We start from the raw sequence: 20,155 nt of genomic DNA, 5'->3' as shown, positions 1-20,155 counted from the left end.
AACTGCTGAGTGACTCGCTTTTTATACTATAGTATTACTTTAAATCACGTGGTGTAACGATGACGAGAAAAAAAAGAATGACGACGGTTCGATAGCTGCAATATTTGAAGTTAATTAACAACTCTGCGTGATGAAGGCTGTGGTCATTTTTCTTTCCGATATTAATATATGTCGAAATTTTGTGTCTTTCTGTAGAATATATAGTTTAATATTGCTAAGTTTGTGGTAGTACTGGGAAGTATTAACTTTATATCCTCATTAATATGGGATTTTATTGTCCTCTTCTTAAAATTAGATCAAATAAGCATGACCATTGAACATTAAGCATTACCCGGGGACCCAAGGCCATAATGTTCACAAATAATGAGATTCGGCGGAATGATAGGCTGAGCGCCGCCCAGTAAATTAAGCATTGATATTAATAAGAATATGTTTATTAAGATTTGGGAGCCAATAATGGTCTTAATATATAAGGATCGTTAACATACCTAGGGGAGGAGTTCGCCGAACTCAGTTCGGAAAATTTTTATATGCTAGTATAATTTGTACACAGAAGCTGAAGCAATGTGTGAAGTGGCTTATAGTTATACACTTACAGTGTAACTGTAAGTGTGAAGTGGCTAAACTATAAAATTACCCAAAATTTGGTTCGCGTTATAATAAACGATCCTTTATAATAGTTACAATAAAAATTAAGATTAGCAATGAGGCATCGTTTTGATCTGAGACACCACAACTTAACTTAACTTAACTGGTAATAAAATTATGGCGAGTTACCCGATCTTATAACGTAATTCCGTGGCTAAAAACACCAAAGGTGACGTTAGCGCAATAATCAAACGAACGAGCTTATGCGACAATCGTTTGATTATTGATTATTGTCTTAATCGCACTTAAAGGGAGTGACATTGTACAAGGTGGCCCATAAGTAGCTGCCCACTTGTAACCCTTGAACAACAATTACGTAATTCGTATCAGAATTAAACTAAGATTTCAAAAATTACAAACATGTTTCAAACTAAGATTCTCTGAAAGTTTCGTAAAATTCATCAACAGTATCATACTTGTTGAATTTGATCCCTCCTGAATGATTCGAATGAAACGTGTAAGTAACACTTAAAAAACTTAACCGTGCTGAGCTCTCCTACATGTATTATATCATCAATTTAGTATTATTGATTCAGTAAAATAAATAAACATGCTAATTCATAATTAATTGGTTTTCATTTTGGAAGAAAGCAAACATATCATATGAAAGTAAAGCTAAATTAAATTTTCCAACAAATGCTATGATGAGTGATGATCATGTAAGTCAACATATTGTTATAATATCATATGAGTAAGTAATAGTATGTTCTAAAATTGACTGTGATAAATTTTCTAAATAATCTTAAAGGCGTAAGTGCCGAGTCCAGAAAACAAGTATGAAGTCTGCAATTACTAATCTAGCTTATATTATTTGGGGTTTCCTTGTCATTTTCATAATCATCGGAGTTCTCTTCCTTATCGTTCTTCCCGGCCCAGATTTCCAACCATTTTTCAGCTTTTTCAGATTCGTATCCACACTGTTCTTGATCGATCTTAAACCCAAATCCGAGATCTGCATAGTCAAGGTAAACAACGCATGCTAAACAACTTTCTTTTCTCTCCAACATCTGGGTCTTGAACGTGCCGAGGAAGACTCCTTTGTTGCGTTTATATTTCATTCCTCGATCAATTCTTTCAATTGTGCCGTTTACCATGATATTCACGATTGATGCAGTGGCCATTCTTCCAAGCCCATGGACTGGTTGTCCGTATTTTTCCAGGACAGCTGAGCATCTTGTGTTCATCTTAAGGCCCTTTCCTTTATTTATCGACCCTACCTTAATTTTAACCATTTCAACTCGCATTTCAACAACACTTTCTGAACAAGAAACAGCAGCTTGGTCTCCCGTAAAGCAAGGAAGAATACTTGCTTTACTCGGATCATATAATTCCTGCTTACAGCTTCCGAAGAAGTCGTCCCCCTCATTTTGATATTGAGGACATTGAACGTTGGTGTACCCATAGCCCTCCATATCCCAGTCTATGAGTCCAAACATCCAGGAGGGTATAGCTTTGCCATGTTTGTAACCAAGATTTCGGCAGATCATGGTTGCTTCATTGTGTCCAAATCCGTCAGAGCAAACTGGTCGGGGTAACGGGTTTATAAAGTCTTTGTGGCTTACAAACACAATACCCTGGTTTTCCTTGAGCCCTCCTTTTAAAGTGATTTCACGGTGTCCCGATGGGAACTTATCTTCCTCCTCTTCCGAATCATGGTCAATACTCGACATGACTTTTTTGATCCAATCCACATGATAAGACACATCAGTGTTGGCACCAAATGCGTCGGGATCAGGCTCCCAGGTCCCGAAACTGACCAATCCCAGCACATAGGTCTTCCCTTCAAAAGTATGGAACAGAGGTCCGCCTGAGTCCCCACCCCATGCGTGTTTTGTGTTGGGCTTACCTTTAATCCCAGTGCACATGATCCCTCCTGGCCACTCCAAGCCTTCGAATTCACCTGTTGTGTAATACTCTTTACACTCCTCTAGGTCCGCTACATTATAGGTCAGCTTCTGCAGGGTTTCTGAGAGTCGGTCTGTTTCGTCTGCTCCCCAGCCGATCAGAGTTATTGGAGCATCAACAGCGTAGAGGCTTTCTTTAAGGGGTCCTGAGGTTGGTGGCAGCTCAATTGTGCTTTGCACTTCTTCGTCAATACTTCTTGTTAATACCAACAGGGCTATGTCATTTGAAAGCACATCGTTATCGTAGCCTGGATGTACAATGACCCTGCTAACGGATATCCACCGCTCATTCTTGTCCCAACTGCTCCATTTGTGGTCTCCGACACCGATATATATCATGTGAGGCCCAAATGGCTCCTCTCCCCTATTACCTCCCATTACGACGCAATGTGCGGCCGTTAGGACCACCTTTTTAGATATCAGAGATCCTCCACAGGTGTATCCGTTAGAACGGAGACGGACCTGAAAGTTAATTAAACATATTAAACATAATGAATCAAACATGTGATATTTGGATATTATGTGCAGTTTTTATGTTGTCATTGTGTTGTAGGACCAACTGTAGCAACAGCATTGTGTTGTAGCAACAAGTGACTAATTACTGTACTCGCGTTCATGTTAATGTAATGCCCTGTTCAGCTGACACTGCACAAAGGTTAATTAAAGGGGTGCCAAATTTGAAATACGAAAAGGTCCATGTAGATCATTGCTGGCTCCTGCAAAGTTTGTAGAAATCAAACTCCTCAAAATTTGTGTAGAACCATTGAATCCGCCAGAATTTTGTTTTTTAAATGCTGGACTTGCAAGGTAAAACGACTTACCATAAAAGGAAACTCTCCCTCCGTTGCGTCATCGCCGTAGAATATGCGCCCATTTGCGTCTGATGCATCCCCACCGTTAGCTGCAACAACTGCAAGCAGCATACACAGTGTAACCAATACCTTTCTCTGTAAAAAGTTGCATACTCAAAATGATATAATTATAAGTCTCAGTATTTGGATAAGGGGAAAATTTAATAGTTAATTAACTGAATGAAACACAAATTTGACTTACCATGCCAATATCCTTCAAAAACTGTATCTCGTAAAATTCTTGCCTTCTAAATGCTATAAGGATATAAGATTTGTAAAATAACATTATCATTGGTAATTTATATGTATGATGTAAAACTTAAAAATAAACGTGGTACAATTCGTGTACATGGATACAGGATTTTACCTTTAGTTACTGTTAAGTGAAAAAGATGATAATTCAACTTCAAGAGCCCGAATTAATAGTTTGGTTGAGTTCGTTAAAACTTATCGTCCATCCCTAAAAATAAAAAGTCCAACTATACCAATGATGGGTAATATTAAATTACTTTTAATTGTTAAAATTTTTTATTCCGTATTTGTGTGTGAATCAGAAATAAGGTCGAATATAAAAATGCTACAACAGGGAAATGCTGCAGAAACAATATTAAATTATTGAAGACTTGTTACAATAAACACACTGAAAATAACAATGAAGTCTGGGTCGTGACCTCCACCATTGTTTTGATGATCTTCACGATTGCTCCTGATGATCACTTTAAAGATGTTAGAAGGTATTGAAGTAATGGTACAATAATTGATATTGTGTATCCCAAGCACGTAAACGAGTATCACCACTTTGTATTGAACTGAGTTGCGATTATATCATTTCATTGGTTAAACAGCTACGGAGTACAGGCCACGCTTCTTCTACTTACAACTAATATGCAGAGTGGGGTAAAGCATAGTTTTAAACTCTTGAGATTTCAGGTTGTTGAGTTATTAGGTCAGTCGGTCAGACCACATTTTTACGCTCTCGCGAGTAGCAATTGACGCACTTAATTCAAGATAATATCTTCTTCTGATTGGAGTTAAACGCTCATCTTGGGCATTGAAATGGTCAGAATCATCACATCGTGTGGGGTAGAGCGTGATTTCAAAGTCTTCAGACTTCAGGGTGTTGAATTATTAGGTTAAAACATATTTTTACACTCTTGCGAGTAGCGATTGATGCACACTCATTACAAAATATCTCAGCTTCTGATTGAAGCTAAGCACTTATCAATATCATGGGCATTAAAATGGTCAGAATGATCAAATTAAGTGGGGTAAAACATTTTCTTAGGGCTAGAGGTTTTAGTGAAATTTTACTGATATTTCTTGGAAAACAACTTTTTCCTTACTGGGCCGCGCTCAGCCTGTCATTCCGCCTAATCTCTATTCTCTATGTTAATGAACATAATAGCCTGGGGTCCTCAGGTAACTTTTTCCTTGATTGACGGTGTCAACCCATCGAGATCGTTGCTCTGCGAAGCAAGAATGCTAGTTTGCGTGGCACGTCGAAGCGGCGAAGTCCTCCATCTTTTTCCTGGCGATTAATTAAAGTTCATTTAATAAATATTTTCACCATTGCAGTGACCATACTTGCGAGAGGCAGAGCGGAAAAATAAGGTTTAACCTAATAATTTAATAACCTGAACTGCAGTGGCGTAACGTTGCCTGTTAGCGCCCCCCCCCCCCCCCCCGCCGAAAAAGCGCCCCCCTGTTGGCGCCCCCTCCCCTTTTAATGCCCCTCCCTTAAATTGAACAAATTAGGTGATTTTAGAGATTATGCCGGTAAAATCTCTAAAAAAGTTTGTATCTAGAGCAAAACGCGCAGTTTTGCTACTGCTAGTACTTAAAAGTTTAGTTAAGTTTTCGAAATTGTCCTGACCTATAACATATAAAGTCTGAAGACTTTAAAACCATGCTTGATGCTAGTTTGCTACTTAATCTTTACCTGGGGACCTCATGCTATCATGTTTCCGAATAGACTAGAGATTAGGCGGAATGACAGGCTGAGCGCGGCACAGTAACTTAATCTGATCATTTTTACTATTTTAAATTTAATGCCCATGATGCTTATTTCCACTTAGAAGCGGAGATATCTTGAAATAACTAATAAGTGCATTAATCGCTATTAGCGAGAGCGTAAAAAAGGGAACTGACCTAATAACTCAACAACCTGAAGTCTCAAGACTTTCAAACCATGCTCTATCCCACTCATTGTGATGATTCTGACCATTTTAATGCCCAAGATGAGCGCTTCGCTCCTACTAAATCGCTCGCCCAAATTTTAAGAAAATTCTTGTTAAACGGCCCTTTGGTTGTGAAATTGATCTGAATCGGTCTATTTTTGGACGCTGATTCCAAATCACCCCCATGACGTAAAGTAATAATGCTTCCCTGGAGAGTTTAGGGCAAAAAACCGTTTTGGTCACGTGACAGGCTAGTAAAACTAAAACATGGAATCGATTGTTTAGGGCTCGGGTTAGGGTTAGGGTTGTGGTAAGGGTTATGGATAGCTTCGGGGTTATGGTTTGGGTTAGGGTTGGGATTTGGGTTTTGTAAAACCGTTTTGTACGGCTGCAAAACCATAAAAACCAAAGTCACGTAAAATTTTTGGGCGAGCGAATTAGTAAAAGCCTGAGCGCTTAGCTGCAATCAGAAGCTGAGATATTTTGAAATAAGTGCAATGTGCATCAATCGCTACTCGCGAGAGCGTAAAAATGGGATCTGACCTAATGACTCAACAACTTGAAGTCTCAATACTTTAAAATAATGCTCTACCCCAAGCCCACTCAATATGTTGATTCTGACCATTTTAATGCCCAAGATGAGCGCTTAGCTCCAATCAGAAGCTGAGATATTTTGAAATAAGTGCATCAATCGCTACTCGCGAAAGCGTAAAAATCTGACCTAATAACTCAACAACCTGAAGTCTCAATACTTTAAAATAATGCTCTTCCCCACTCAATATGATGATTCTGACCATTTTAATGCCCAAGATGAGCGCTTAGCTCCAATCAGAAGCTGAGATATCTTGAAATAGGTGTGATAATTGTTACTCGCGATACTGCTAGTATAGTAAAATCGGACTTTTGGCGATTTCTCAAAAACTAAGTCTCTTAGGCCTTAAGTATCTTCATAGCACTAATATAAACATGCATCTTAGGTATATTTTGGTACATAGCTGAGGTATGTATCTCAATCAGAAGCCGAGATAATTTATAGTGGGGGTCGCGATATGCCGATATGGGTGCGGTCAAAAAGGGCGTGATTCCGAGAAATGCCCCACTGGTGAAAAAGTGTACCCGAATAATTAGTGTTATTTAGGGTATATAAGTCGGATTACATCGAGAAACTTAGCGCCAGTCCCAGCAATTGCATCATTAAATTGGCTGTAAACAGTAAAATAATTGGAACTAGTGTGTCTTTAACTAATTACGTAAGTCGATGCTTAATTAAGCTCGTCACAAATGTTAGTTCGGTCATTAATGAATATCAAAAGTCAAATAACTCAGATATTGGTACTGAGACGTCTTATAGAGGGTGTCAAGAGTCGGAAACTGCCAGCTGTTCTGACATTTATAGACTTTAAGAAGGCTTTCGACAGTGTACATCGTGGGAAAATGCTAAAGATTCTAGAAGCTTACGGCATTCCAGTCAAAATCGTGCAGCTTATACGGCTCATGTACGAGAAGACAATGGCCAAAGTCCTAACTCCAGACGGAGAAACTGAATTGTTCGAGATACTTGCAGGTGTGTTACAGGGTGATACCTTAGCACCTTACCTCTTTGCAATAGTCATCGACTACTGTATGAGGCAAGCCATAGGCGATGATGCGGAGCGACTTGGACTCACCCTCGAACGTAGAAAAAGCAGAAGAGTGGGGCCCAAGATCATCACCGATGTGGACTTTGCAGATGATATAGCACTTATATCTGAGGACATGGACAAGGCTAACGAGTTCCTGCTCAGAGTAGAATCGGCGGCAGCAAGCGTGGGACTACACATAAACGAAGGCAAGACCAAGGTCATGACACTGAATATGGAGGATCGATCTAGCGACCTACAAAGTCGATCCGGGGAAGCCATAGAAAATGTAGATGATTTCATCTACTTAGGCTCCTGGATTGAGAGCACAGATAGGGAGATAAGGGTTAGAAAGGGAAAAGCGTGGGGTGCCCTACATAGACTGAAGGATATCTGGAAATCCAAACTCTCAAAGAGCCTAAAGATTAGATTGTTCATAGCGGCTTGTGAATCAGTACTGCTCTACGGATCAGAAACCTGGACACTGACAAAGGCTCAAGAGAAAAGTTTGGACGGGACATACACAAAGATGTTGCGTATGGTGCTGGGTATCTCATGGAAGGACAAGGTCAGCAATATAACTTTGTATGGTAGCCTCCCAAGGCTGTCAAACAAGTTACGAAGCAGGAGATTAAAAATGGCGGGACACTGCATCCGACATCCTGAGCTACTTGCCAGTGATTTAGTCTTATGGGAACCTACGCACGGTAGAGCACAGCAAGGCCGACCAAGACGAAGCTACTTGTCTATGTTACTGAAGGAAGTTGGGACAAACTCTAAAGAGGAACTGCGAACCCTGATGCGGGACAGGGATATATGGAGGGGGTTTTCTGGCGTAGATCGGACTTAGCTCCGACATAGTAGTAGTAGTAGTAGTAAAAGTCAAATAAACAAAGTTTTTGTTAAATGTAATTCATTTTGATACAGCAATATATAACAATATAATAAAATTAACTATAAAGTTATCTCAAATATATATAATATGTAAATGTAATATACCTCTGTGTCACGTTAGAGCAATTTACAACTAACTATTTTAGTCATTTAAATTGATTTTCAAGTCACCTAAACTGTGGGAAATATATTTGTTCTTTATTTTGAAATGATCACTGATAAAAGTTTTTAAAATATCTACGATGCATTCTAATACGTTATGGAATTAAGACTGTTTCTTTAAACAACAAATATTCAAATTGAACTGTCTACAATAATTATGTTCAGTTTTAACGTCCATATGAGATTACTAGCTTACACTTCCGCCACAGTTTTACAGCAGCCTCTGCCTCATCAGCATCTCCAGAGCAAACATCAGAGACTTTGACAGCAGACACAAGAGGGGCTCCGTTCAGACGAGCAAGGCAGACTAAGCAAGTGTTGTCCTTAACAGACTCCGGGTCAACCTTATTCACAAAGTTCTTGTAGAATACTCCTCTCTTCCTGTTGTACTTTAGCTTGCCAGAGAATTGGGTCACTTTTCCATCTGATGACACGTTCATTATTACTGTGTTCACCTCCCGTGCGAGCCAGATCTCTTCTCCTAACTTCTCTGCAGCAACTTTACACACCGACTTGACTTTCATGACGGATCCCTTTTTCTTGAGTGACACTTTCATGGCAGCTGCTTCCACTTCAAACCGGAACACATCATTGGAGCAGGACACGGCGGCTTGCTCACCGTAAAAACAGGGAACACTTGCTGTTGATGGCATGTACTTGTCCATTGTGCAATCCTTGAAAAAGTCTGAAGCGTCAGCAGGACAGGCAACATTTGTGTAGGAGAAGGAGGAGATTGATTCAGCAACATCTTCGTTGATCATGAAGTCATATGCCCATCTGATCTTGCCATACTTGAAGCCAAGATGCTTACAAACGGCCATTGCGTTCATATTGGTAAATCTATCATTGCAGATTGCAGAATATTTCATCTTTTGACCAATAACAATTATACCTTCGTTTGGTCCGTTACCTCCTTTCAACTTTAGTGTGTAACCCGTTTTGTCTCCATCTTCTTCCTTGTCATCTTCCTTGTCATCTTCCTTGTCATCTTCCTTGTCATCTTCCTTGTCATCTTCCTTGTCATCTTCCTTGTCATCTTCCTTGTCATCTTCCTTGTCATCTTCCTTGTCATCTTCCTTGTCATCTTCTTTGTCATCTTCCTTGTCATCTTCCTTGTCATCTTCTTTGTCATCTTCCTTGTCATCTTCCTTGTCATCTTCCTTGTCATCTTCCTTGTCATCTTCCTTGTCATCTTCCTTGTCATCTTCATTGTCATATTCCCCGTAATGTCTCTTGATCCATCCCAAGTAATATGACACATCCGTATTGACATCAAGAGTATCTGTTTGCGGGGTGCTAACTCCAAAGCTGACCAACCCCAGTATATACAATTTGTCTTGGTACTTTGAGAAGAGTGGACCACCTGAATCACCCGCCCAGGAATGGCTGGTCAATGGCTTGTCCTTCATGTTGGTACACATGTTACTGTCATGTAAAGTTTGACCCCAGTACGCAATGCAATCTTCTCTGCTTGCAATGTTGTAGGTCAATTTTTGAAGAGTGTTGGAAGAATCTGTTTTCTCCGTTCCTCCCCATCCAATGATCGTTATATCATTTCCAACTCGGTACAGCTCCTCTTTCAATTCTTCTGTAGGCAGGTTGATAGCGCTTATCTTACCGTCAGCACCATCAAAAAGCTTTATCCTCAACAGAGCTATGTCATGTTCTAAAGTTGATGGATTGTACTTCGGATGGACGATGACCTCAGTCACTTCTAGAACCTGCTCGTTGATGCTGAAATCGTACAGTTTGTGTTCCCCTGCAGTCAAAGTAAAATCGGAAGGTTTAAGAGCGCCCCCGCTATCATCTACCGCACAGTGCGCTGCTGTTATCACCATATCCTTTGAGATAAGGGCTCCGCCGCAACCATACTGGCCACCATGTAGGACTCGTACCTGAAAACACATTCCATAAATCGATATAAAAGAAGAGCGTCAAACAAATCATTTAGGAGAGCACCTAACATTTATGGTATTTTAATTTTTGAAAAGCGAGGTGAAGTAATGTTGACAATATTGATCAATCTTAAAAGTAAGACTAAGACCAAGCATAGCAACCATTTATTTCTCAACTGAATTTTCAAACTCAAACAAACCATGAACGGGAATTCTCCTTCTACAGCATCATCTCCATTGTAGATTTTTACATCAAAAGAGCCATCGTTCTCGCCGAGCAACTGGGGGCGACGCCCGCCCCTTTGTCCAAAAGCAAGTGCAAAGCATAACGATAACGTTACTATAACTTGTCTCTGAAAATGTTAATCATATTGGTACATTATTTAAGTAATCACATTTAATTTTATCTGAGGGAAAATGAGATGATGATAAATTGGATATCACCCCCTTCTATAATGCTAAGTCTAACCGCATCTTCAAACATTTTGTGTGTAATTATCTAATATCACATTGATTTTAATTACCATTACTGTTTAGTCCTTCACTGCTCGTTTACAAACGCTACAAAAGTATGTTGATTAGATGGGGTTATGAAAGTTATATGATTTAATATTATAAGTATAACGGATCACCATGGAATCTTAAACTTAAAGCTTAAATAAGTATTGAATTAAAATACAGAAAAAGTTATAGGTATACTCCCATCACAAATCGAGGAGATAATCTAAAAATAATGGTAATGAACAAATCGCAGAATATTCGTAGTTATACCTAAACTTTGTATAATTTTAAATTTGAAAGAAACAAACTGTTTCATTATAGTCCATACGGACTCACTCTAAAATCATTACAGAATTTTTAGGTTTAGTAGTTTTAGTGTTTAGTAGTCGGTGCTCAGGTTTTAACGGGTGATACTCGTAAAATATTTGCTCCAAATACAGGACCGTCGACGAGTCCAACTCGGCACGCGTCCTGGTAGGTTATAAACCTACAACTCAGGTTTAGTAGTCCGTACTCAACACAATTTAAAATAACAACATTGACAATTGACAGTTCTGATAATTACCATTCCTATATAGGCTCGCGGCTCCTATAGAAGCGTGATTTCAGAACTTGGTTGTGATCACCATTGCATTTACATCAACAATTACTCTCATCATACGTTTCAATCTTATTTAAATGTATGAGGTAACAATTTGATCCTCATCGTCATGTCATGTCCTCACTTATACTTATAAACACTATATTAGATGTCCTCACTTATAGTCACTTTTGTGATTACATTTACAGTTTTAGTGTAATCTAACTACGTTAATTAACAAACAAACAAACAAACAAACAGCTAAACTTAATTAACGAGCTGAACACGTAAACAACTGAGGAAGACGCTATCCCTATATGAAGATGCAGCTGAAGACGATTTACACATGTATTTTGAAAGCTCCTGCTAAAACAAACTTTTCGTGTCACTTATATGTTTTAAACAATCCCCCTCCAGACGATAACAACTGCGTATCTACAAATTGTAAAAATAAAACAATCTCCTCTAAGTCTAGTTGTTTGTTTGTTTGTTTGTTAATTAACGTGGTTAGATTACACTTAAACTGTAATCACAACAGTGACTATAAGTATAATAAGTGAGGACATTACATGACAGAAGAGAAGGGATTGTCTACCTCATCCTGATAGCTTACAATAACGGAAGAACCTTTAACTGTACGTACAATTAAACTTGTACAGTTGTACGCAGCATACGCGTACTTATAGTTATAGTTATACTTATACTATAATACGCGTACTAATAATAATATATACTACAATATTATACTATACTATACTAGTATACTACTCTTAGTCTCAGCTTAATTGTACGTGTTAAAGGTTCACGCGCGTGACCCACTGACCCGTCATTTTAAGCTATATAAATATAATAAATTAAGTCAGTACTATAAAATTATACTACTAGTAGATTGCAGATTTGCAATATGTACCATGCTTTAAATTTTACTAAATTTAAATTTTTCTTTAAGATTCGTTCGGTATTACCCATGACCTAGCTCGCTTTTAGTTCTTTCACGGATTCTTTCACGTTTCTTTCTGCAATGTGCATGAAGTTTGAAAAGAGCTCGCCACATACAATCACAAAAATTGGCGTGCCAGATAATCACTCTGGGATAAAGATTAGGGATTAAAAATACTTTTCCCAGTAAATTGATCACATAAATTTTAAAAATGCAAAAGGGCCTCTGGCCTTGGCTTTGCTTGAAGTTGAGGGGTAATAGTATGCCGTGTGAAACTGAAATTGTAAATGTAAATGTAATGATCTGTATCAACAGTAATTCTGAATCACCCGGCATGAGTACCGCCAAATCTCTATTCATATATTCATGAAGTTTGAACAGGTATCCCCAGGTATCCCCAGGTAATTATAACACATGGGCTGCATTTGAAACTTAACCGTCGACATTAATGATTAAAAACATGACTGCTGGCCGATATCACAACGGGAAACAAAGTAGTCAAGTGCGAGAATAGAAACTGCCTGACAATGATATTGTGTGAAGTAGCAGTACTTCTTTTATAGTTATAATGACTTTCAATTTTGGGAAGGACCTTTGCTCACTGCTCAGTGCAAATAAACAATAAAACATGCAAGCATTGGTTAGTGTTAGTGTTACTTATACTAGAACACTAAATTTGATAAGAACTAAAGAACACTAAATTCAAAGTAGCGTGCTTTGCTTTACATACTTTTCTTAACAGGAGCGGCATAACAGTGTATTAATCATATTTATTAAGTTAGTTTTTATTTGTATTAATTTTACAAGGAATAGGTATAACTATAAAAGTGAAAATTTAGAATCGCAATACAAGTATTTGTAAAATCTATTCACCAGCGAGAGTAAAATCGAAGGCAGACTGAAATTAAAATAAAACAAAGCAAATTTTGTTATTTTGTTGAATAAGTATGGGAGTGTTATAAAGTTGTTGTACTCTATAAGTGTATATTCACCTACAAGCATAACTGCTTGGCGTGATGAGGTACATCTTTGATTGGTCGAAGGTCTTTCAACAACACAGCATCATCACTTTCATAGTAGTCCCCGGCTTATGACGGGTTCATAGCGGTATTAAACATGTTTTTCTGGGCCCAAACATTCTACGCTCCTACTATCCTATTACTGGTCTCTTGACTAACTCCCAATCATCTGTCCATATGGTATTGTTTCTGGACAAATAGATGGTATACGATGCCCTCAGGCTGATCTCAGCGATCTTCATGCAGGCCTTCTTCTTCTCTTTGTTGTTTACGTTCAGGTGGTTCATAAAGGTTGGGAGGCTATAGTTGTAAATGCCTCGAGCTCCCACTTCTACTGTCTGGAGCTTGCAAGCCCATCCGTTGGCTTCTATCTCTTCTGTCAGCTGCTGATATCTCTTCATCTTTCGCTTCTCTTGATCAGCAAAGTTCTGCTCATTTCCACAAGTCAGCTCCATTAGATAAACCTTCTTTGCTTTATCTGAATAGATCACTACATCAGGTCTTAGTGGTGTAGCTGCAATGTGCTGCGGGAAGTTCCTCTGTCTCTCATCCTCATCAAATATTATCTTCCAGTCGTTGGCATCTGAAAAGAAATATCTTTGGGTCTTATGATGAGTTGGGTCAGCTAAGGTAACCTTCTCGCGCTTATTGCCTGCCTTGTGAAAGACCGACGGTGCCCTTTTCGATTCCTTGGCGATGTCGGAATTAAACTCTTCAATCTGTGATGAAACGGTCTTCATGATTTCACGTAGGACCTGATCATGGCGCCATACTATAAGTATAAATATAATGATGAAAAAAAAGTAAACGAGTGTCAATTTGACGGATGTTACTCGTCTAAATTTCTTCGAAGTAGCGCGCGCCGGGCCAGACCATTATAAATATGATTACATTATTGGACCTTATTTGGACGGACATTACATGAACGGACATAATTATGAACGGACATTAATATGAACGCTCGAAGGCATTCAAAACCATCAAAAATCCGAACTTTTTTCAATTTTTTTACGTTTTTTTAATTTCAGCAAATGATTTTTAAATCCATTTTTTGTACAGTAAGTAAGAAAAGGAGTCATTAAGCAGTAAACATGTTAAAATATGTGTACATGATCAGTGTCTAATGTCACATATCATCTTTATCAAATGGGTTTTCGTGCATGAAATAGTCCATGCTTCTGTGATTTCTAGCTTTAGTAATATGAACTATAATAACGTCGGACAATGTCCTTGGCGACACGATTTACCGTAATATCTAGAGGTTGGAACAAGTTTGACTTTGTCATGTTGGCGGGGACTAGCTCATGAACTATGTTGTTGAGTGCCATAATTTCGTTGACTTTTTCCGCCAAGTGACCCTTGATAACATCATATACTAGTAGAGTTTTCTGTGCCTCCGGCAGACCAAAGAGAACCTTTCCGTCGTTAACTTACGGCACAATAAAGTTTTCATAGTTGTCATATTCTGGACAAAAAGTTCGAAATGGAAAAATTTTTGAAAAAATTTCAACGGACTTTAACTTGGACGGACATTAATTAAACGGACTTTATTTGAACGGACATTAAGATGAACGCTAGGGCCTCCAGCGTTCAAGTAATGTCCGTCCAAATAAGGTCCGATAAGGTAACAATGGTCAAGTGTCAATCGAAGAAATTGAGAAAACTCTTATTTAACTATAAAAGAGCCTGGAATTGGAAGTGTTGTCACATGTTTCAGTTTGAACCACCGTTAGCAGTTTACCTCAATCATTAGATTATACGTTTATACTCGACTTACTCGACTTAGGGCGGCTTCAACGTCCGAACAGAGATAGTTTTTTTTCCAAATCTGTCTATCCAGTATGAGTTTGTTAATCTCCTTGCTGTCGTCAAGCCCCGTGTCCTTCCGAAGGATGTCAATATATGTGAGGTGTGGTCTTCCCCTTCGACGATGTCCTTGAAGGGGTTCCCAGAAGAGAAGTTGATGACTCAGAAGTTCTTCATGTCTGGCTAAATGACCTGCGCGTGCGAGTCTCATCCTCCGTGCAGCTATCTTATCAGATGCTCTGATGAGGTGTCCATACACCTTGGCGTTAGTCTGCCGCTCTTTCCAGTCAATGTTAAGTGCCATCCTCAGCATTCTCGTATAACATCCATCAATACGTTTTGCGAGGGTCTGGCTGACAGTCCATGTTTCAGAGCCATATAGAAGGATGGACTCGACTGTAGCCAGGAAGAGTCGTATCTTGAGATCTCTACGCATATCCGACTTCCATACAAGCTTCATTTGGTGACACGCTCCCCATGCATTAGCTTTCCTCACTTCGAAGTCCTTCTCCGAACTCTTCATTCTACTACCCAAATATACAAAGTCATCGACTTTCTCAATGTTCTTCCCACTCCCAGCAACCAGAGTCGGGTTATCATCATCTCTTATGTTGATTCCCATGTACTTAGTATGTCTATACCAGCTTGTAATTGCACCTCCGCGTCTTAAGTTATTTTACTCAATGTATCCATTTTATCCCCCGCTCATGTATCAAGCAATAAATGTGTCCACTCAACGGTAGATATCATTTCGGAGCACGCGGGTCGCGGTGGCTGTTAAACCAGTAAACCTATTAAGTATGCACCGCAGATGAAATTTGCGTAATGAAAAAATAACAAATATAATGTGAGTTATTGCAAATGCAGTTAATAACTGCAATGATATAATATGGAATGTCTCCACTCTTCGTACTTGCAACTTTATAAACTATGAGTATGTACTCACAGTGCCCCTCCAAATACGCCGGACAGACCTACAGACCCTTGGTCCACCGCATGAAAGAACACGAACGATGTTACAGACTCAACAACGCCATCGACGAATCCACAGACAGAATCAAATCAGCCCCTGCACATCATGCCCTGACCACCGGCCACACCATCTCCTGGAACAACATCGAAGTCCTCAAATCCCTCACCTCACGCTCCCAACTTGACCTCACAGAACACGCAGCTATACAAATACGACAACCAGCTATGAACAGAACAGACCGCGCACCCAAATGTAGTTCCCTCTGGGACCCCATTCTTCCTAAAATTGCCAAATCCTTAAAGTCCAGACCATCTGGCATTTCCTTCTCAACCTCAACAGAAGACTAAATTTTTATTGACATTGTACTGTAATTTTCACTTTCCCACCCACACTTCCCCCACCCTCCATCCCTGACACCACTCAATCACATATAAGCATTGTCCACCACATCACATTCAGCTGACGACGATTAACACATGTTTATTGAAAGCTTCTACAAGTTAAATCATCGTATCTCTTATATGTTTTTAACCCAACTCCACTCAGTATGAGTATGTATCTCAAGGTTGTTTGTCAAAAACGGAAAACCGCTTACATTTTTATGTTGAGAGATTCATCCTACTTCAGCATAATCATTTTCCTCGAACTATGAACTAAAAAGCCACGAACAAATAAAAACACATCAATTTGTTTAGTAAAATCTAAACTTAATAGTTGTACGCATAGTTTTACATTGGAAAATTTGTAGGTTATCAATATAATCCGTAAAGAGTGTGTCATCGTAATTCGTATATCTCGTATCTATACAATAGCATACTGTTATTTAACATAAGCTCAAAAACATTTTTTGTACAAAATATAAACATCAGCATAGAGTCATATATTGAAACCACGACAACCGGAAGATGGTTTCCATGGTAACCGAAAATTTTGATTACCACGGGGTTTCGGTGATGTTAATAGTGGCGACAACATACAAATTCAGCCAAATTTTCACCATAAGTGCTATCCATAGAAAACAGAAAAAAGAAAGTATAGTACAAATCACCATTCATTTGCAAATATATAACTTTAAATTTAAAACATTGAATTTTAAACAAAATAAAACGCTTTAATTAAGAATAGAAAAACTGAGTCAGATAAAACCAGTTGGGGTCGTGTATCAAACTAGTCCGATCCGCCCGAGAAAAACTTCCCAAATTTGTGATAATATGAACCTAGAGGACGTTTATTCAAATCCATCCCCTAAAAATAAGTTAGATCCTACAGTCCTTGTACTTCTACGTCTACAGGCGTCCCTGGGTAGTTATTACCGTTCAACATGACCGTCAAAGTGTGTTTACCACCTTGACTTGGTTCAAACAGAACGTTAATACCGGCGTCAGTACTGGCACCCAACTGAAATAAAGAATATATAAAATAAAATATATAATTATTATACATATATAATAAATAAAATGAGTGGTTATTGTGCGTCTCATATTTTAATGGCGCACCATAAATTTAGTTGACAAGTTTTCAATTTTTGTTATGAAACTGGAATGTGACTGAATCCAAATAAAACTTGAAAAGATAAAGGGAGTTTTACCTCACAAGGCAGATCGCTTCCATCAGGTCCCTTACAAGACACCGAAAGTCCGCTGTGGTCCTTCTGTGGGATGGGCAGGGTAATGGTCGCTTTCTGTTGGACTTGGGTTTCCGTTCCGGCGCCACTGGAGGTTGTGTCTCTGCAGCTGATCAGCTCGAGCGAGATACCACCCTCATCTCCCTGGGGTGATATTGGTTAAGATGGTGTGGATCAGGTGGATATGTAGGTCATTGAGCACGTTAAATAAGCGACACTGGCCAGTTAAGTGGCCAGTTAAGTGGCCAGTTAAGTGGCCAGTTAAGTGGCCAGTTAAGTAGCCAGTTAAGTGGCCAGCTACACTTCCTTTCTAAGGCTATACGTATTGTATGCAGTTGATTAAAGTCGAGGTGAATAGCTAAATACAGTAGCGTGGAATGTTGAATATTTCTAATAGTACCTGTGGTAGGGACTTTATGTCAATGAGGGCAGGACTGCCGTTGATGCTCAGCCCGTTGTACTTAACGTCTACGTTGTGTACACCAGGTACCTCCGGTTTGAAGGCAATAGCGTAGGTTAGGTTAGGTTCTTCAGTGATTTCGCACTCGAACTGCTTACCGAACGGATCTACTCCAATGGCAGTAAGTTCTCCTTTGCCTGCTTCTTGGGTGGTACATCTGAAGGGATCGTGTTAAAATATTCGGCTTGTTTAAGGGGATAGATGTAATAGAAATTTATCAGAACCCAAACTAGTCTTGCACTGGGCCAGCGGAATTCAGGATTATATGCTTAGTGACAATAGAAATTAAGCATATTATTTTGAGCAAACACATTCCCCCAGTATTTCTATTTGTTGGCAGCTGAACTGTTCCGGAATCAAAGTATCGCTGCATACAATTTCTGTAAAGTTCCTACATGTCAGCTTGGGCTGGCAAGTTTTCCAGCAGCTACAGAATAACATACAAAACCTACAGAATCACAATCAGTACAGTGAACTGATATCAACTATACGTGATTCTGCCGCAACTGTTACAGCACCAGTTAACCAACCTGAACGATATAGCTCCCTTGCTGCACTTGATGTGGTCAGCTCCAGAGAGGATGTAACAGAGTCTAGCAGGGGCAGGTCCCTTTACTGTGAAGTAAGCTGGGGATCCTGGGATGTGCTTACCGTCCCACATGATGTTCAGAGCGTGTCGACCAGGATCTGATCAAGGGAAATTGTTTAAACTTGGCTAGGAGTGGTAGAAATATTCATTGGTAACTTCTTTTTTGATCGGCGGCGGCTTTAGACGTTTTCACTTGAAAGAAAACTTGAATCTAATCGATTTGACAAATGAGTGGTGGGAATGGAACTATTTGGATGATAATTACCTGTAGGTTTGATTGTAATCTCGTACATATCTCCGGTCTTCTTCATATCACAATCAATGGAAGTTCCAGTGTCCTCATTTTTGCAGGTGACCTGAGTTAAACATATTATCATGTGATTGAGCAATTACCATAGTATACTGCAGTAGCAGGGAGGTGTTGAGTGTGCACTTCACTGCATAGAGTTTTTTGCTACTGAATCGTAAGACCTGTACGGCTGTGCTGTTGTTGAGTCTTATTTGAGTATTATTTCAAGAATCTCTTCTTTCTAAATAGACCGACTGATGACCCTCATTTTAACATTATTATCACTCAATCTATTTGGAAAAAGTTAAATATTTTCTTAAAAGGCTCATCAACTTGTCACGTGACACAACAAAACGTAGTCACGTGACAGATTGTGCAGCTCCTATAATGAGATTTGCAGCGTTTCATCCGGTAGGCCGGGTGAAAGCAGGAAAAGCAAATTAAAACCTCGGAATTTACTCAGCGAAAATATTACAAAGCAGGAGGTGAGACTAGTATGGAATAACTGTGTATAGTACAGTGTACAAGGGGGTAACAAATTTTGTGCACTCTCTAGTTGCAGTCCGGGGCACAGTTAGAAATGAACCCTTGATAAATCCCACTGAACAAACCAAAATTCCAACAAACCAATAAATCCTAAAAACAAACCTGAAGTTTTCCAGGACCAGCAAGTCTGCAATCAATAGGAATCCTAATAAACTGGTTAATCTCAAGTTGGATGTTACTGAGATCAGGGGTTCTCACGGTGAAAGCACCCATCAGCATCAACAGTACGTCGCAAAGCTCGTAAATGATTCGTCCGTCTACCATATTAATCATTATCTCAATCGGTGATCCGGGGATTTGTTGGCCGTCCCACATAACTTCCAGGGAGTGAAGTCCAGGCTTGGTGGGCTTTATTGTTATCAGCTGGTCGCTACCGGACTGTGGGTTTATGGTTGTTACTATCATGTTATGGCTGGTACGCATTATATTGTGAATTATCATTATTATTTGTTATCGTGGAGCGTGTAATATTTCTCATATTATGCGTGTAATGTTACGCTGTAAACATGACGCTGCATAATACTAACTATTGGTTTGGCCGTTAAATACATTAACGGCTATAATTTATCGGTAGTAAAATTGCAAGTTTTGAACCTTCACCAGTGTTCTGTAAACTCTCATTTTCCGGCAACCATACGGCTATGAAACTAACACATTATAATATATAACTTACACAAT

General features: G+C 39.2%; 2 protein-coding genes across 2 annotated transcripts in view; both read right to left on the bottom strand.

Annotated features, from left to right (window-relative positions):
* Positions 1-8,103: 8,103 nt before the first annotated feature.
* LOC134819730 (uncharacterized) lies at positions 8,104-10,718 on the bottom strand. The gene is made up of 3 exons (XM_063829832.1): positions 10,675-10,718; positions 10,351-10,503; positions 8,104-10,150 (listed from the first exon to the last, which is right to left on the bottom strand). The coding sequence occupies exons 1-3, from the start codon at positions 10,675-10,677 to the stop codon at positions 8,423-8,425; spliced, it is 1,884 nt and encodes a 627-aa protein (XP_063685902.1). The 5' UTR covers positions 10,678-10,718; the 3' UTR covers positions 8,104-8,422.
* A 5,937-nt stretch (positions 10,719-16,655) lies between these two features.
* Positions 16,656-20,155, bottom strand: part of LOC134820108 (mesocentin-like) — a 29,232-nt gene continuing 25,732 nt past the window's right edge. Inside the window, exons 14-19 of the mRNA XM_063830329.1 lie at positions 19,580-19,855; positions 18,908-18,998; positions 18,584-18,740; positions 17,994-18,210; positions 17,558-17,737; positions 16,656-17,367 (exon numbers count right to left, since the gene is read on the bottom strand). Coding sequence (XP_063686399.1) covers positions 17,233-17,367; positions 17,558-17,737; positions 17,994-18,210; positions 18,584-18,740; positions 18,908-18,998; positions 19,580-19,855 — 1,056 coding nt within the window. The 3' untranslated portion in view covers positions 16,656-17,232. The remainder of the gene's footprint in view (positions 17,368-17,557; positions 17,738-17,993; positions 18,211-18,583; positions 18,741-18,907; positions 18,999-19,579; positions 19,856-20,155) is intronic.

Source organism: Bolinopsis microptera, chromosome 8 (assembly GCF_026151205.1).
Source record: "Bolinopsis microptera isolate Bmic1 chromosome 8, MBARI_Bmic_1.0, whole genome shotgun sequence".
Classification (NCBI taxonomy): domain Eukaryota; kingdom Metazoa; phylum Ctenophora; class Tentaculata; order Lobata; family Bolinopsidae; genus Bolinopsis; species Bolinopsis microptera.
Note: the sequence above shows the minus strand (reverse complement) of the source record. Positions and strands in the feature narration are given on the sequence as shown.

Coding starts and splice junctions, on each gene's coding strand:
- LOC134819730 (XM_063829832.1), bottom strand. Junction 10,151..10,350: donor AAGGAGAATTCCCGTTCATG/GTTTGTTTGAGT, acceptor ATGTGTTTTCAG/GTACGAGTCCTACATGGTGG.